Source organism: Suricata suricatta, chromosome 3 (genome assembly GCF_006229205.1).
Source record: "Suricata suricatta isolate VVHF042 chromosome 3, meerkat_22Aug2017_6uvM2_HiC, whole genome shotgun sequence".
Lineage (NCBI taxonomy): Eukaryota > Metazoa > Chordata > Mammalia > Carnivora > Herpestidae > Suricata > Suricata suricatta.
In genome coordinates, this window is record NC_043702.1 from 33,140,901 (window position 1) to 33,159,860 (window position 18,960).

At 36.4% G+C, this 18,960-nt stretch overlaps 2 protein-coding genes across 6 annotated transcripts in view; one reads left to right on the forward strand and one right to left on the reverse strand.

The window, feature by feature from the left end:
• Positions 1-3,979: 3,979 nt before the first annotated feature.
• On the reverse strand, positions 3,980-12,436 carry NDUFB3 (NADH:ubiquinone oxidoreductase subunit B3). 2 transcript variants are annotated; one of them, XM_029934105.1, is made up of 3 exons: positions 12,289-12,436; positions 6,193-6,334; positions 3,980-4,269 (listed from the first exon to the last, which is right to left on the reverse strand). In XM_029934105.1, the coding sequence occupies exons 2-3, from the start codon at positions 6,330-6,332 to the stop codon at positions 4,113-4,115; spliced, it is 297 nt and encodes a 98-aa protein (XP_029789965.1). In that variant the 5' UTR covers positions 6,333-6,334; positions 12,289-12,436; the 3' UTR covers positions 3,980-4,112. The 2 variants fall into 2 exon arrangements, with proteins under 2 accessions (XP_029789965.1, XP_029789964.1); XM_029934104.1 differs by lacking the exon at positions 12,289-12,436 and adding an exon at positions 12,201-12,285.
• A 155-nt stretch (positions 12,437-12,591) lies between these two features.
• FAM126B (family with sequence similarity 126 member B) overlaps positions 12,592-18,960 on the forward strand; it is a 78,143-nt gene continuing 71,774 nt past the window's right edge. Inside the window, exons 1-2 of one of the 4 annotated variants that reach the window (XM_029934099.1) lie at positions 12,592-12,654; positions 13,441-13,474. The gene's annotated coding sequence lies outside the window, so the exon portion shown is untranslated. Of the gene's footprint in view, positions 12,695-12,732; positions 12,808-13,440; positions 13,475-18,960 lie in introns of those variants that run through there. The other 3 variants (XM_029934102.1, XM_029934100.1, XM_029934101.1) reach the window with 3 other exon arrangements.

Consider the following 18,960-nt stretch of genomic DNA (forward strand, 5'->3'; position numbering starts at 1 on the left):
CATATATAATCATCTACAGTTCTTATTTATGAGTCTAGCTAATACATAATCGATGTTATTTCCAATTGTCCTTTGATCATACATTTTAAGAATGAATATCACATTTAGTTCTAGTCTAAGCTATGGAGATAGCTGATAGTGGTTTGTATGCTTTGCAGCTCCCAAGAAATTAAAGCAATAGCTTTCAAATGAACAGAATATAAGGAAAACTTCACTCCTTATTTCCAGAAAAAATTGTGATGGATAAGAAAAACTTGAAAATAGGAGAGAAAGATTATTATTATTTTCTATCATAAATGTGTCAAACACTGCGCTTTCCATCTTTTCTGCACCTTGCCCAGCTAATGAGTTTACTCATAGCTATGCAGGCTGTCTACTTTTTTTTTTTTTTTTAAAGTAAGTTCTACACCCAACACAGGTTCTGAACTTATGACTCTGGGAGTTACACACACCACTGACTGAGACAGTCAGGCACCACAGGTTACCCACTTCTTGAGTGAGCTTTAAGCGTGAGTGGGGGAGGGGAGAGAGACACAGAATCTGAAGCAGGCTGCAGGCTCTGAGCTGTCAGCACAGAGCCCGACGCTGGGCTCGAACCCACAAACCTTGAGATCATGACCTGAGCCGAAGTCGGATGCTTAACCGACTGAGCCACCCAGGTGCCCCACCAATATTCTTAATTTGTGTCTATTTTTATCACTTTAGCTAGAGGTCAGTCTTATTAGTTGTATCCTACAAATTTTGGCATTTGTATTTTCATTTTATTCAGTCAAGAATTTCTAATTTCCCTAGACTTCTTTTTTGAGGAGGGGTATTTACAAGTGTGTCTTCCAATTTTCAAATATTGGTGGATTTTTCAGATGTTATTTTTAATCTAATTTCTTTTGATCCGAGAATGTTTTGTGTAATTTCAGTTCTCTTAAATATATTGCTTTATGACTCAGAATGTCTGTTGTGATCAATGTTTCAGACATACTTGAAAAGAATGAATGCTCTACTGTTTTGGGGGTAGAGTGGTCTTTAAATATTATTTCAAGCTATAGTGTTGTTCGAGCGTTCTATAGCCTAGATAATTTTCTGCTTTTTCTATCAATTACTGCAAAACAACTGTTGAAATCTTCAACTATAATTGTGGATTTGCCTATTTCTCCTTTTAGATCTACTTGCTTTTGTTTCATGTAATTTAAAACTCTATGCATATACATTTCAGAGTTTTATGTCTTAATAAGCTGAATCATCCATTATTATGGAGTGGTCTTTATTATGAAACTCTTTTGTCAATATTTTCATTCCTGTTTGCACAGTATACTTTTTCCATTATGCTACTTACATTTTAATTTTTTAAATTTATTTTTGAGAGACAGAGAGAGACAGCGCAAGTTGGGGAGGGTCAGAGAGAGAAGAAAACACAGAATCTGAAGACAGGATCCAGGCTCCAAGCTAGTTGTCAGCACAGAGCCTGATGTGGGGCTTGAACCCACCATGCAAGATCATGACCTGAGCCAAAGTCTGATGCTTAACCGACTGAGCCAACCAGGAGCCCCTACCTTACATTTTAAAGGAATTTCATGTAAACAGCTTATGGGTGGGCTTTGCTTTTTTGCCAAAGCTGACAATCTGTGTTTTGTGGGGGGGTTTTTCCTAAAGATTTTTTAATATTTTATTTTAATTTTATTTTAGAGAAAGAGAGAACATGAGTGGGAGAAAGGGGCAGAGGGAGAGAGAGAATCTTAATCAAGCTCCCTGTCAGTGTGGAGCCCAACATGAGACTTGATCCGGACTGAGATCATGAGCTGAGCCAAAATCAAGAGTTGGACACTCAAACAACTGAGTCACCCAGGAGCCCATGAGATTTTATTTTTAAGTAATCTCTACACCCAATGTGGGGCTTGAGCTCACACCCCCAAGATCAAGAGTCGAATGCTTTGCCAACTGAGGCAGTCAGGTGCCCATAACAACCTGTGTTTTAATTGGAACGTTTGAGTTCAATTTCAGACCACTTACATTTAATGTACTTATTTATATGATTAAGTCTACCATCTTGCTATTTTTATTTTTCCTCGTTCTTAGTTCCTTCTTAAACACTCTTCTTACCTTTTGCAGTCTTTTTTTATTATTTCATTTGACCACATTCCATTTACTACTATCAGCTTATTAGAAATTCTTACCTCATGTATTTAGTGATTTCTCAAGTTTATGTTTATAAAGAAGAAATTTACAAAGAAAAAAAATCATCCTGGAGTTTTATATTAACTTTGTTATTTAAACAAAAATCTTACCTCTCTTCAAGAAGCTGAGTTAAAAGTCTCAACTTTACCTAGAAATTTAATTAGGGGCACCTGGGTGGCTCAGTCGGTTGTACATTCAACTTTGGCTCAGGTCATGATCTCATGGTTTGTGAGTTTGAGCTCCACGTCGGGCTCTGTGCTGACAGCTTGGAACCTGGAGCCTGCTTTCAATTCTGTGTCTCCCTCTCCCTCTAACCCTCCCCTGCTTGCACTCTGTCTCTCTCTCTCTCAATAATAAATAATAAACATTAAAAAAAGAAATTTAATTAAAATTTAAAAATTCAATATAGGAAGAATGCGTAGTTTATTTTAGAAATACAGAAAAAAATGTGAAACTTTTCACATTATGAGGATAAGGCAAGAGTAGATAATATCACAATAAAGAAAAATGAACACAATACATGGATATGTCAACCAGAATAGGGCTGCAAATTGTTTTATAGTATAATCCATAGCACCTCTGGAGGATGGTAAAAACAGCGAGGCCAACTCCCATTTAAAAATACATTGGAGGGGCGCCTGGGTGGCTCAGTCGGTTAAGCCTCCGACTTCGGCTCAGGTCAGATCTCACGTTCGTGGGTTTGAGCCCCGCGTCAGCCTCTGTGCTGACGGCTAGCTCAGAGCCTGGAGCCTGCTTCCGGTTCTGTGTCTCCTTCTCTCCCTGCCCCTCCCCCTCTCATGCTCTGTCTCTCTCTGTATCAAAAATAAATAAAACATTGAAAAAAAGTTTAAAAATACATTGGAGTGCACGCATGTTCATAGTAGCATTATTCACAATCTCTAAAATTATTTTAATGTTTTTTTATTAATTTTTGATACAGAGAGAGACAGAGCATGAGAGGGGGAGGGGCAGGGAGAGAAGGAGACACAGAACCGGAAGCAGGCTCCAGGCTCTGAGCTAGCCGTCAGCACAGAGCCTGACGCGGGGCTCGAACCCACGAACGTGAAATCTGACCTAAGCCGAAGTCGGAGGCTTAACCGACTGAGCCACCCAGGCGCCCCTATTCACAATCTCTAAAATGTAGAAGAAAACCAAGTGTCCATCAATAATGGATAAACAAAACGTAGCGTATACATACAATGGAACACTATTCAGATTTAATAAGAGGAAATTCTGACCCATGCTACGAAATGGATGAAACTTGAGGACATTACGCCAAGTGAAATAAGCCAGTTACAAAGAGACAAATACCATATGATTCCATTTATGAGGTACTTTTGAGTAGTCAAAATCATAGAGATGGAAAATAGAACAGTGGCTGCCAAGGGCTAGGAGATGGGGAAATGGGAACTTCTTGTTTAGTAGGTGTAGACTTTCAGTTTTAAAAGATGGATGGACCGTGGTGATGGTTACACATTTTGAATGTATTTAATACTATGGACTGCACACTTAAAACTAGTTAAGATGGCAAACATTAATCACAACTAAAAAAACCCTGGAAAAAAAACAGAAAACAAAACCCATTAGAACATATCCATTTGGTCAAATATATGCTAGTGTTCTGCTAGGTACTCAATCCCCCCACATATTTCAAACCAAATCTGATATGCCTTGAGACTTTAAGTATTCTTTACACCAAATGTGGGGCTTGAACCCATGACCCCAAGATCTGGAGTCCTATGCTCTACCAACTGAGCACCTTTGTGCCCCAAGACATTTTTGTTTTTAAAGAATGACAAAAACAGACCAGCACATGTATTCTTACTTTATTAAATCTTACTAGTATTCTTAGGGAAAAACACACAGACAAGTAGGCTACACTGAAGAAATCTTATTTTTATAGAAGAGTTAAGAAGCCTTTAAGATACTTTCAGGTGTTATCTTCAATGATGCTTCTTATCCTTATCCTGGGACTCCAGGTAGTATTCAGCCCCTACAGCTATCACAAATGCAGCAAATCCCCATTTGAATCCTTTTAATAACGCGCCAACAAAGGAAACATTGTTTGCAAAGCCACCCATGTATCTCCAAGCTTCATTGCTAGAGGGGAAAAAAAGGGAAAAATTATAATCACACACAACATATGTACATTTACTGAGTAAAACAGATTTAATTTTCATTTTTCTAACAGACTTATATGCAACCCTACATAAGATAATCTAAGTGTATCACAATAGGAGTCTTTTTGTGATGCAAGATAATTAGGTCTGTGTGCCCACATTTCACATATAAAACAGAAGAAAAAAGACTTGATGATTTCACATTTCACAGCCATTAATAAACAGGATTCTACAGAATTCTCAAACGCAAGGCTCACTACAGCCTATTCATTACCGGTCAGCTGCGTGGCTTTGCCCATGACAGTCATTACAGCATCATATAAAGGGGAAGTTAAAAATTTGGGTATTAAACTTTGCTCTGCCACTTAGATTCACAGCCTTTTAGGCTGGACAATTTACTTAACCTGTCAGGGCTTCCTTCTGCTTTTATTCAGTGATGATTACTATCTACCTTACACCATTATTATCAAGATTAAACAGGGTAAGGTATGACATATTCTGGCACAGAGGGTATGTAACACTCAACATTATTATTACTATTCCAGAGGCTCACAGCTTATCCCTGTTTAGCAGCCTGAACTTTAGAACTGACTTCCTGCTCTGGCAGTCATTCTTCTGAGTCTCCTGAACCGAGAGAAGGAAACAAGTCGAAGAGCCCTAGTGAAAAAAAGTCTCTCATAGGTAGGGATAAATAAGTGGAAAAAACCATGTTATGAAAAACAAAATACACTTAAACTCTAAAAAATCTGATTTGGTAAAATACATGAGAGTTAATCACATCTAATTCAGATACCAAAACCAGACAAAGATATTAGAAGAAAGCTACAGAGTAATATTCTTCATGAACATAGATGGAAATATTCTCAAGAGAATTTTAGAAAACTGAATCTAGCAATACATGAAAGAATAACATCATGATGAAGCGTTTATTCTTTAGGAATGCAAGATTGGTTTGAAATTTTAAAATCAATAAGAGTAATTAATAATATTAACAGCATAAAACAATGATGTGAGCATCTCAATAGATGCAGAAAAAGCATTTACCACTAAAGAGAACTCCACAACTTGATGAAGGCATCTATGACCAACCTACAACTAATATATTTAGTGGTGAAAGACTGAATGCTTTCCCCTAGTTACCAACAAGGCAAGGGTGTTTGCTTATACCACTTTTATTCAACATTATGCTAGAAGTGTTAGCCAGTATAATAATACAAGAAATAAAAAAGTTTACAAATTGAAAAGGAGGAAGTAACACTGATCTTAGACAAAATGATCACCTAATTAAGTCTAAGAAATCTGTAAAAAAATTCTGCTAGAAGAAAAATGTGAATTTAGCAAAGTAACAAGATACAAAGTCAATATATAAAACTTGATTGTGTTTTCATATTTTAGCAAAGAAAATTGAAAATTTAAGTTTAACAATATCATTTACAAATAGCACAAAAATATGGAATAATTCAGGATTAATTTAACAAAATCTACATAGTACTTGTATATAAAGCAATAAAACACTGCTGAGAAAATTAAACAGAATCTAAACTGTCCATAGATTTCAAGACTCAGTATTGTTAAGACATCAAGTTTTTAGTTTGTTTGGGGTTTTTTTTTAGTTTTTATTTAAATTCCAGTTAGTTAATAGACAGTGTAATATTAGTTTCAGGTGTTCAATATAGGTATTCAACTTGTTAAGACATCAATTGTCCCTAACTGAGCTCTGGGTTAACGTGATCTCAATTAAAATCCAAGCAGCCTTATTGTAGAAACTGAAAAGCTCATTTTAAAATTTAAATGTAAACACAAAGAACCTAGAATAATTAAAACAATTTAAAAAAAAAGATAAGGAACTTAGATACTGATCCTCTGGAATAAATTTCTCTGTGAATTATTTAATTATTCTTACCGGCCCCAGGGATCCCTTAGCCCTCGTGCAGCCAGCTTCTCCTGGACAGTTTCTAATGGCGTCCCTTCTATCTTCCATTGTTTATAATCTGGAAGTTTTAGTTTGCTATGACCATGTTCATGTCCGTGTCCGTGGGCCATGTCTAAAGGATAAGATTAACACAAAAGAAATATGTAGATGGTAGATATCAAGCACCCGTTCACTATGCAGATTGTAGATATAAAATACCTAAACATTTGTTAATGTTTTTAAAAATTTTTTTAAATGTTTTATTCATTTTTGATACAGAGAGAGACAGAGCATGAGAGGGGAAGGGGCAGAGAGAGAGAGAGAGAGGGAGACACAGAATTGGAAGCAGGCTCCAGGCTCCGAGCTTATCAACACAGAGCCCGACGCGGGGCTCGAACCCACAAACATGAGATCATGACCTGAGCCGAAGTCAGAGCCTAACCGACTGAGCCACCCAGACGCCCCTTTTTGTTATTGTTTTAAAAAGAAAGTCAAATAAATACTTGAAAATTCTGAGTTAATAGGTTTTATAAAACAGCATCTTATTACATAACTAGTTTACATTCAGTTAGGAAATACACATGCACAAAATTTAAAAAGAAAAAATCAATAGTCCCACCATTCAGAGATAGCTATTTACTATTTTGTTACTTTCTTCATTATAAGAACAGCAAACATTTATTGTGCTCCGTGTGCCAGGAGAACCAAAGTGCTTTAACATGTATTAATTCCATTACTCCTAAAACAACTCTTTGAACTTAAATTACGGTTATTATCACCATATTACAGATGGAGACAATGAAACTCCGACAAGGTAACTTTCTGAAGGTAACAAAAATAGTAAATGATACAATTGGTTTTGAACCTTGCAGTTTGGTTTCACAGCCCTTGCCCCTAACTTCTAAGCAATACTGTTTCCTTCTTTCTAGTCCTTTCATAATGTGTAATTATGCCTAACAACAACCTGCTTTGTTTAGATGATTCTTTCAAAATGCAATGTTACTGTGTTTAAATATCTATGATCATATGAGATTTTTCTGTAAAGAGCCAGATAGTAAATATCTTGGGCTTTGTGAAACAAGAGGTAAAATCAAGGATATTTTGTAGATAGGGTATCTGGGTGGGTCAGTTGGTTAAGCTTCTGGCTCTTGGTTTCTGCTCAAGTCATGATCTCAGTTTGTGAGCTTGAGCCCCCCTTACAGTGCAGAGTCTGGGATTTCTCTCTCCCTGTCTCTCTCTGCTCCTCCCCGGCTTGCTCTCTTTCTCTCTCTCGCTCAAAAAATAAATAAACATTTTTTTAAGAAGGATATTTTGAGGTAGTTATATAATGAAATAAAAAATTTTATTCATAAACTTCAAAATATAATAATAACTCAGTACAATTTTTTGTAAAACAGGTCTGATGAAAAAAATGAAATTCCCCTTTCTGGGGATAACATTTTTCTTAACTGGAGCACAAAGTTAGCATTCCTTAGTTATTAAATTCATTCCAAATGTTCATCTGTAAAACCCATTCTTAGCTCACAGGCAGTACACAAATAGGCAATGGGTTAGATTTGGCCAGCAGGCTCTGATTTGCTGACTCCTGAATTAGACCAATGGAGACCTTAGGACTCCAAAGTCTCCTTAAATAAAATATTCCCGTAATGGCTATAATAAAGACCAGTTTTACTAGTGTTATTTTTTTAAAGTTTATTTATTTATAATCTCTATACTTGAGATGGGGCTTGACACCCCCACAACAAGAGTCACATACTCTGCTGACTGAGCCAGCCAGGAGCCCCACACCCACTGGTGTTATTTTTATAGATAATGTAAAAATAAACTTCAGATCACTCCCCAGTTCAATTGCTATGAATTTCAAATTAAGGGGGTATGAATTAATACCCCCTTTAAGGTTAACAGTAGCAATTCTATAATCACCACTGTCCAGAAATAAAACCAAATAATTATTACCATTACATCTGCATTTATAACTATAAACAGGCCCCATAATAAGGCAGGGCTCTTATGCTGCATTTTAGAAGACAGAGGTAATTATTACATAGTGTATACTCAAGGCACATTATGTGAAATGCTCATACCATTAAACAACAGTTCTCAGGATATGGGGAAGGGTGGAAATTATACATAGTAATTCTGACAAATTAACCAACCTTAATATTTAGACATATTAAGATAATCACAAAACATTATTTTGATGATTTTTACATTAAAAAAAACGTGAAAACCAAAGCTATCAAACACAAGGAAAAAAACATTCACAATTTCAAGTGAGTCATTTGATTCATTATTTCATTATTATTATTATTTGGTGGATTCAATAATATAAAGGGAAAAAATTATAGCTTCACATTTCAGCCTAACTTTTGAGATTCAATACGTTACTATAAAAGAAATAATTTTAGAAGTGTTTAATTAGAATGCTGTCTTGGCTTCTTCAAACCATTTTTTAAAAAAATGTTCTGTTTCATTCCAAAAATCTTTAGAGATTATAAGACAAACCCATATTTTGGCAAATATCAATTCTAGAATATTAGTCTAATTGACTATTAATATACTTGGAAGAGAATACAAAGCGTCAACATTTTTTGATAAAATAGCTTGACTTAGGAAAATAAAAATGGAAGGATTACCATGTATGAAGGCTATTTCAAAGTTATAATATTACTGTGTTCAAAATACTAAGTAATTTGGGAGATAAATCTTTGAAAGATAACTTGAAAGTATACATACACTCATTTCTCCTAATTTCCTTTAATAAATTCTATGTGTTTTCCCTTTTACCTCATTAAACTATTTCAGAAAGAGTCCCTTACTGAAATCAAATACTTCAATGACTTTTCAAAAAGTTGAGCACAATTTCTAGGGAATCTTTTGTTTTCTTTTAAAAATTATTTCCATCTCCAAATAGCCATAAATCAAACAATGATATCCCAATCACTTGACGGAAGTTCAGAATTCTACTAACATGTAGACTTTAGTGCTGTATAGATCTGACATTAAATCCCGGATGCACCATTAATAGCTATAAACTCCTGGGTATATATTATTTAATCTCTCTGAATTTGTTTACTCATGTAACAGGAGCATAAAACCTACCTTGCAAGACTGTGAGATTTGAGGAAAACACATTGTGATATGCTTTCCACTTTTGTACCCAGGTGGTAGGAATGTGATTTAGCACAACCATTGTGAAAATCTGGCCTGACCTAGAAATGTTGAACATCTGAATACCTTAAAGTCTAGACCTGCACTGTTCAAAATGGCAGCCACTAGGACTTGAAGTGTGGCTAGAATTTTTATGTAATTTTAATTACTTTAAATTTCAAATCGAGATTCTCAAGTCAGCCATTGGAATGTTTTTTAATGTTTATTTATTTTAGAGGGAGAGAGACAGTATGAGCAGAGCAGAGAAAGAGGGAGACACAGAATCTGAAGCAGGCTCCAAGCTCTGAGCTGTCAGTACAGAGCCCAACACAGGGCTTGAACCCACAAACCACGAGATCATGACCTAAGCTGAAGTCTGACGCTTACTTAATTGACTGAGCTATCCAGGCACCCTAGAAAATTTGTTTTTAAGGTTTATTTTTTTTTAATTTTTAAAAATATTCATTTATTTTTGAGAGAGACAGAGTGCAAATGGGGGAGGAGGGGGCAGAGAGGGAGACACAGAATCTGAAGCAGGCTCCAGGCTCTGGGCTGTCAGCACAGAGCCCTACGTGGGGCTGGAACCTGTAAACCGTGAGATCATCACCTAAGCTGAAGTCAGACACTTACCCGACTGAGGCACCCAGGCGCCCCTGTTTTTAAGGTTTATTTATCCTTGAGAGAAAGTGTGCAAGCTGGGAAGGGAAGGCAGAGAATCTGAAGCAGGTTCTGTGCTGATAGCAATGAGCCTGATACACGACTCAAACTCCTGCACGGTGAGATCATGATCTGAGCCAAAGCTGGACGCTCAACCGACTAAGCAACCCAGGTGCCCCAGTTATTGAAAAAATTTTAAAGTATGTTTGGGAACAATTTAGGTGAACAGATCTACTTTTTCAACTGTAAATTTTACAAAATATAAACATTGGATCAAGTGGTTTATATTTATGAAAATTTACCATACATATTCTGCAAATGTAAAATACATTGTGAGACAGTATGAAGAAAATCTAAAATATTTCATTAATAACTTTTAATTCTGATTACATCGTGAAATAATATTTGAATATACTGGGTTAGATGAAATATAAAATTAAATTAACTTTGTTTCTTTTTACCTTTTTAATATGGCTACTAGAAAACTGCAAATTATGTATGAGCCCTTGCGTTATATTTGGATAGCATTGTTATAAAAAACTCCTATGTTTCTTATATGTAATAATAGATATATATGTATATTTTTAACAACAGATATATTTTATAAGAATCCTTTTAGCCACACTGTTTATGTGGCTAGCCCCAAACTGCAAATGACCCTAATACCCCACATTAATGGGCTAATTATGGAATAGACACACTACAGATTACCTAATGAAAAACTACATGCAGAAGTATGAACAAATCTCACAAATAAAGAAAGGGTGAGTAAAAACAAAAGATGCATACACTTTGATCCCAAAACAATTCATTTTTTAGAAATGCCATCATAGATGGAAAAATTAAAGTGAAATAAGTGAATGTTTATGACAAGTCAGGACAGTGGCTACATCTTGGTGGAGGAGATAGAATCACAGAAGCTCAGACAGGGAGCTTCTAAGGCAGTGTTTTTCAATCTTTTTTTTTTTTTTAATCTTGTACCCCAAAGGAGATTCTTTGGCTATTTTTTCCTTATGATGTTTTCACCCCCCACTTCCAACAAAATTTAAAACCACAGATATACTGTATATCTGCTTAAGTACCATGGCTCCTTGGAGGCCACAAACCATTGTAGTCTTTGCAATATTTTTTGTCTTTAAGATTTTTTTTTTTACATCTCCTCCAAGAACAATTTTTACCTCCTTGAAGGGCAGTCACCTCTGCTGAGAATGCAAGTTCTAAGTTATTGGCAATGCTTTATTTTCTAACCTGAGGGATGGTTACACAGGGTTCGCTTAATTCTAATTCTTTAACTGTATTTATGTTTTATACACCTTTCTGTTATGTATAGTTCAGAATAGAAACTAAAACTAGATAAAATAACAAATTATGCTAAGGACTCAGCAACGGATAATTATTTCAGTTTCAGAACCATTCAGACAAAAAACAGCAAGGCTATTAGTTCTACAAAGAAAGAACATGTAATCATGAAATTAAAAAAAATCTTATCTTCTTGTTCTTGGAGTGAACATGTAATTTGGTAATCAACCTCTGCTAACTGGGGCTAGCATATTTTCCCTAACTACGAAATAAGAGGATAATGCCGCTTATAGCACATGTAATTTTATGGTTTACCAACGACTTTCGAGTACATATTCCAACTACCCCTCATTTTTAAACTTGAAAATAAGAACATCAGAAAATAAAAGACAAGTGAACTTTTAGTGTCCCCTCCAGTCCCTGCATCTACTTATGTGTAATTTAAAAACAGTAGTCACTCTATAAAACTGAATGCGATTTTTGTGCCCTCCTTTTTTCATAAACATTCACACCAGAAAAGCCTTTCTTAAAACCATAGAGGCTCCTTGTGAGGCAGGTATTGCAATTATTCTTATTTTACAATTTCTCCATTTGGGGCTGTTCTGATTTTATTCAATTCAAAGGTAAACCAGAAAACACGCGGCGGGGGTTTTCGGGTGGGAAAAGAGGAAAGAAGTATAAGCACAGTAATTCTCATCACGTCCTTCTACAAACTCCCCCCCTCACTACCCCAGGACTTCATCGTTCTCTCTTGCTAGTTCTTCGACCTCCTTCCCTCGAGATCAATACTCTCAGGATCTTTCCCCACTTAAGCCTCTCCCTTTTCTACAATCCCCAGAATAGAGTCTCACTCGTATTCCTGATCAAGAAGTACCCCACCAACTCTGATTTACCTGACAGCAATCTGACCTCTCCCGACACTCAATAAACCCTCCAGCTGGAGCCAAGCGGAAACGGAAGTTGTCTCCTGGAGTGACTTACCGCCGGAAAGCTGAGAGGCCGTGTAACGTTCCGCACTGGGTCACGGATTCCCGGACTCAGTGGAGGAGACATGGAGAATGCTGGAAGTCTACGTTTTCTCCCGCACACCTGTGCATCAGTGGTCTGGGTGAGGTAAGAGTAATTGTAGAGGACAGAATGGCAGGGGGAAAGCGATGTTTTCCCTGCTTGGAGACCGGATTCCTTGGACACTGCACTGAGAGGAGGACCGGGGACACTCTCCAGCCAATAAATGAGGCAGATGTTAAGCACGGAATCAGCCAATGAAAAGGCTGATTGTTGCGCTGCAGTTGGCAGGCTGCAGCGGGAGGCGGTGGCGGTAAGAAGCCGGAGGCAGCGGGGTGACAGGTAGGCGGCGGCGCTGTCTTTGGGAGACGCAGAGTGCCAGGTCAGGAGGGTTTTTCTTCTCTTAGCTGCAGGAACTGTAGAGGGGATCTGACGAGGGGGGTCTGGGAAGGCGGCAGCTGGAGTGTCGTGGTTCCGGAACCTCGCGTAGACCAGGTAGCAGCTTGGGAGGGTCGTGAGGTGAAGGCGGCTGGGGCGGGTGGAGGCTGCACCTTGCCCGGCGACGCGGGGGCCTAGGGTGTGGGGGGCTGCGGTGGCGCTGGCGGAGAGAGGAGAGACGCAGGAGCAAGACTGTGTCGTGAAGACCGGAGGACCTCCTTGCATGAAGCTCCAAGAGAGAAAAGGACGCGCGGCATTGACGGCACCTGAAAGAAATCTTAGGAATTGCTTCTTATGGCCATTTCCTGGGGTGGAAAGGGTGTGTGGAGAAGAAACATTTACTGGCGGTCAGATCCTTCAAACTCTCTATAGCTGTACATTATGACATTATGTAATCGTTGGCTATTATTTACCCAAATAACTAGGTTGTCGCTTTTGGAAGAAGTCTTGGAACCTATTGATGTGTCAGAATAGTTTTTTTGTTGGTTTGAGCGCTTTCAACCTCGGCAGACTCTGTAGGTGAAGAAGCATGAAGGATAGAGTAATCAGGAGGATCTTATCCCAAATACGGATTTGGGTTCAGAAATATGTTAGTTTGAGACGACCGGCCAGGTTCATGTTTTTATAGTTCATGAATTTGTTTTGAGGGTCAAGGTTGATTACAAATACTTTTTTTTTTTTAATCTTCAGGGAAGTGGAGAGCCGCAAAAATCTGTAGCAGGAGGTAAGTACGAATTGGAAAATGACTAGAAAATTACTTGCTAGATTTCCGATCCTGTCCCCTCCTCCCCCGAATTGTGGATGTTAGGGACTGTGAAAATGAGGTGGTGGTTTGAAGGGGGATAGGGTGGGGAAGTCATCTTTTAAGTAATTTGATTTTTAAGTCTGGTGAACTAGTTATGAATTATTTATTAGGTTTAAAAAGTATGCTCTTTGAACCTTTTCCACTGAAGTAAAATATATCTAGAGACGTAATTAACTGTAAAATATATTTTTGAATTTTTATAATTGCTTGTGCAATAGAACGTAGAGGAAAATGGGAATTCCATTCAGTATGTGTTCTCTAAAGTCGAACCACATTTTGCTATAAAATTTGATTTTATAGCACACTGGAGAACTGTTTTAAAAGAAGCATTATAAATTGTTAAAATACAATCTGATTGAAATGTAGTCTTTAGCTGAGAAGATAAAGACTAATGTATGAGCAAGTGTATAATTTTTCCTTTTTTTATTAATGATAATTTATATTAGTATATCCCAGAACCTAAATTAAAAGATTCACTTTTTTCTCTAAGTATCATTTGGTAAAGAGAGGTAAATCATTGGAGTTCTGAAATGTTTAGAGTACTGAGATATTTATCAATACTTCATATAAAAATGTTGATACTTGGTGTTTCACTCATTGCCTTTTACCTTTTTGCAAGAGTAATTCTATCTCAGTCATAAAGAATACTTATGCATCTATTTTAGGTGCAATTCTGTAGTGTGAGTACCTGTGAACAAATCTCTGCTTTTATGCAGGATGGTGTGAGTGCGTGCCTGTGTGTTTCTGTGTGAATCTATGCGTTTCTTCTTCTTATGTAACAAGCCTACTAGAGCTGTCTTAGAGAACTAATGGCTGATTTTGCATGGCCAGTAGGTGTCATTGTAGAATGTAACAAAGTTGAATATTGGGTAGCAAATTACCAAGTGATTTAAGAAACACTAGTCAGAATTAGAATATAGTAATAATTGGCTTACAATTTCCACATCATTAGAAGTCCAGTTTTCTGACACATTTCAGTATTGGAGCTGTTTATAAGGATTTTGAAACACTGGCCATAAAGAAATAAGTTTTTTACTCTAAATTAGACCTTCAAAGCTTTTTTAATCCAACTCTTAAGCCATCTTGACATGCAATATGGATTTGGCTTTGATTGTTTTTAATATACAGTTTTGGCATTTAATAGTATTTTATTAAGTTCTCTAATGATTAAGATTTTCAGCTTGACTGAGTTTTATAGTAGAAAAACCAATGCTATGTAATTAGAAGCTAAAGTGATAAAATAAGGACAGAAAGTCTCCAAACAGGTTACTGTCTGCACACAAAAAGTATTTTGTTGTTGTTCTTTTAATGCAATAACAGAGGAATTTCTGTCTTTCATTCTTTGTGGCTTCTTAGTTTTTCTCATGTTTAAAATAGCTTCTTTTTGTATTTTTTTTCTGGCTGGTAGACTGTATGCTTTTCTCAGGATGATGAGCAGAATATTTGTCATTGTCTGAGATGTAACAATGAGTTCTGGAGGGAGCTGGCATAGAAAGCTCTGAAGGTGGCTTACAACTGGTGCAACTACAGCCCTTACCTCCCGAACCTTCCACTGAGCTCTTGCCTTGTAGCTCTGGTCCTTTGCCTGCTGTTGATACAGTGTTAAAAAAAAATAGAGTTGGTCCTAATTCAGAAATTCTCCATGAAGACAGTGGATTACATATGTATCAGAATAATTTAGGAGTTAAAAAAATAAGCATACACACATATCCATTTTATCATTTCCACTTCCCTTCAGATAGGGGGAATATGAAGGGAGGTAGATATATTTTGAGGGGAAAAAAAAGACCCTCCTAGATGATATGATTTATCACTGGCTTCCACTTTAGAATTATTGATCTAATTCATGGCTCTCATACTTGTGGTATGAAGTAGCAACAGTAACTTTTACTTGAAATGGCTGCCAAATCTACCAATATTTTTATAGCTCAATAAAATTTCACCATTTACTGTCATAGCTGGGGTAGATTTTCTAGCCAGGAGCTAAAAGTTGCCAGAAATAAAAATTGTGCTGAATATTTTGGTTTGGACTGGTTTTTACTTGGCAGTTAGCTGCTTTCCATAAACCAAGCTAATTTCTTCCACGATCCAGATCTGTGTTGATTTGCACAGATATTTAGTCATGTCTTATTCTCTTAACTGTCTTTGAAAGTTATCTAGTTTTAGAACTAAACTAGAATTGGAAAATAAAAATTGGAAATTTTCTTCATTAAAGTTCTTTTTATGATATTGCTATGATACAATGGGGACATACATTTATCTTTTATGTAAACAATCACTCATATATATATATATATTAATATATGTTTAATCTTGGAATGTGAATGTGTGGACTTTGATGTGGGCCCTGTTAAGAAATTCATGGTTCATTTTTATGAATTCTATACTTTTCTGTTTGGGTATTTGCCATGGAGACAAGTATGAGAAAAGTAGATGAATAGACTTATTTTGGAGAAAGATATAAAACACAATTATGTAATTTATTAAGAGGTATGACTTTGGTTATAGAATTATAGTTCTTTCTAGGTTTGAAATATAACTGCTAAAAAAGTCGTAAAGTATAGTGACACTAATTTATTGAACAGCAAAGCATGGGTTACCATATAGTTACTTTGTTCTATTGTAAAATACTGAACTCCTGAAAATGTTAGAATCAAATTTATCTGCTTCCTTTGTTATTATGGACTCTTGACTCTTTTTTTTTAAATTGAGGTATAATTGACATATTCCTTGACTCTTGATAGTGCTTGGTTCTTAATATTGACTTTTGTTAGTTACTAAATTTTGTCAGTTACCTCCTTAAATTCCTTTCCCCATATATTTTTTTGAAAAAAATGTGTAGAAGGAGTTGGATGCTGCATGGGGAATGAAACTAATGGGTGTTTACATATTCTTTTGTATTGAGAATTAAAAGCAATTTTTTTATTAGAGTTTATTTTTTAGAGCAGTTTTAGGTTCATTAGTAAAATTGGGCAAGAGGTACAAAGCTATTCCATATTCCACACATGTATAGCCTTCTGCATTATCAAAATCCTCCTACAGAGTGGTACATTTGTTACAGTTGATGAACCTGCATTGATACATCATTATCAACCAAAGTCTATTCTTTACATTTGGATTCAGTCTTGGTGTTGTACATTGGACAAATGCAAAATGACACGTGTCTACTATCTACTAAACAAAGTAGTAGTAAGGCTTTTAAATCAGAATGTGTTCCTTTTGTAGTTACTTCTTTCTATATGAAGAAGGGAGTAGAGAGTATACTGTGGTTCTTTTTACTTGATAATTGTAAAATCTGAAGTTAATATGAATTTGCAGTCTATCACAGTACCTACTATTTTGTTGTTTGTGGAAAAGCAACTAGAAGGAATGAATGTTTCTGTTCAGAGTTCTGTGGTCAGATGTCTTGTCGTTCTGTACCTTGTCCCTTTGATTTTATTTGCTCAGTTAGCATCTAAATGTGATGATTCGTAAATCTGAGTCTTTAATCCAGAGCTTTTTCTTGATTTCTAGTTCCTATTCTATAAATCTAACTGCCTGCTAGATGAGGATGATCTGCAGGTCCCTCTATTTGAGTATGTCTAAAAGTATGTCTAAAAGTGAATTCATATTTTATTATTTTATTATCTAATGTGTTGAAACTGGAACCTTGTGTTATTTTTAACACTTTTTATTCACATACCTCTCATCTCAATAATGCTAGGTTCTGTTGACTCTACTTTCTTACTACTTTTTAAATTCCATTTACTTCTCTCAATTTCTAAAATCTCAAAAAAAAAGTGTGAAGAGTTAGGACTTAGAGGTGTACTATCTAGATTAGAATTTGAACTCTACATTTATAGCCTCAGTTTCTTTTATGTTTAAAAACAGAGTTGTATATATGGAAACCAATTTGACAATAAACTATTATAAAAAAAAAAAAAACCAGTTGTACAACTGCCCAATTGCATTCTTGGGCATTTATTCCAGAGAAATTGAAACTTATATTCACATAAAACCTGTACATAAATATTCATAGCAACTTTATTCCATTGAGCTCCAAACTGAAAACACCTCAAATGTTCTTCAACAAGTGAATGGTTAAACAAACTGACACATTTATACCATGGACCACGATGCAGCAATAGAAAAAAGAATGAGCTGTTGATAACATGCAACATCCTGGAAGACTCTCAAGTGAAAAAAGCCACTCTAAAAGGTTACATACTATATGATTCCATTTATATAATGTTCTTTAAATAACAAAATTATAGTGATGAAGAGCAGATTAATCGTTACCAGATGTTAGGGACCAGGGAGAGGGGAGCCTCTTGATAGAAGAGTTCTGTATCTTGATTGTGGCAGTAGTTATACAAATATACATACATTATAAAATTGTATAGGACTATACACACACACAAATGGGTGCTTAAATAACTGGTGATATCTGAATAACCTCTGTAGACTGTACCAATGTGAATTTCCTGGTCTTGATATATTTTTATCATAGTTATGCAAGCTGTTACCATTGGGGTAAACTGGACCAAGGGTACCTTGGGCCTCCTGGCACCTATTTTGGGAACTTCCTGTGAGTCTACTTGTTTCAAAATAAAAAAAATTTTAAAGGGTAATTGCAAAGATTAAATGAGCAAATATAAGTAAGGTTCTTATTATAGTACTTGGTGATGCTGTTGGCTCCATAGCTCAGGGGTTAGAGCACTGGTCTTGTATAGCACTTGGTGGATCATAATATAATAAATAATAATAACATAAACATAATAAATATGATAGTAGTAGCAGCAGCAGTAGTGATAGTTCAGGCCTCTCATCTCTTTCTAGCCCTTTCACTAGGACTATTCCAGCAGTCTTATGGGTCCCCCTGGCCTCAGTCTTTTCTCCCTCCAGTCCATTCTACAGTGCAACCAGAGTAATCTTTCTTAAGTGTCTATCATGTCTATGGTCATATCACCTTGAACGTGCCCAATCTCGTCTGACGTACCTATTGCATATTACTTACCTCATGCAAAATCTTTTAATGGTTCCCTGTTCTACTTTCAGAGGTTAATTTCATTTTTTTTAATGTTTGTTTATTTTTGAGAGAGACAGAGCGAGAGTGTCAGAGGGGCAGAGAGAGATGGGGACACAGAGTATGAAGCAGGCTCCAGGCTCTGAGCTGTCAACACAGAGTCTTGATGTAGGGCTCGAACTCGTGAAACACAAGATCATGACCTGAGCCAAAGTTGGACACTTAACAGACTGAGCCACCCAAGCGCCATAACTTCATTTTTTAAAAGCATAGTGGGACGACCCATTGGAGTCCGCATGACCTTCAGAATACTGGCTCTCTCATGTACTTGAAACTGCCTGGAGAATTGACTGAGTTGGAAGGTCCAAGGTGTCCTCACTCACATGTTTGTGCTTGGTGC

Coding starts and splice junctions, on each gene's coding strand:
- NDUFB3 (XM_029934105.1), bottom strand. CDS start 6,332: ATGGCCCACGGACACGGACATGAACATGGTCATAGCAAACTAAAACTT. Junction 4,270..6,192: donor CTAAGGGATCCCTGGGGCCG/GTAAGAATAATT, acceptor TTTCCCCTCTAG/CAATGAAGCTTGGAGATACA.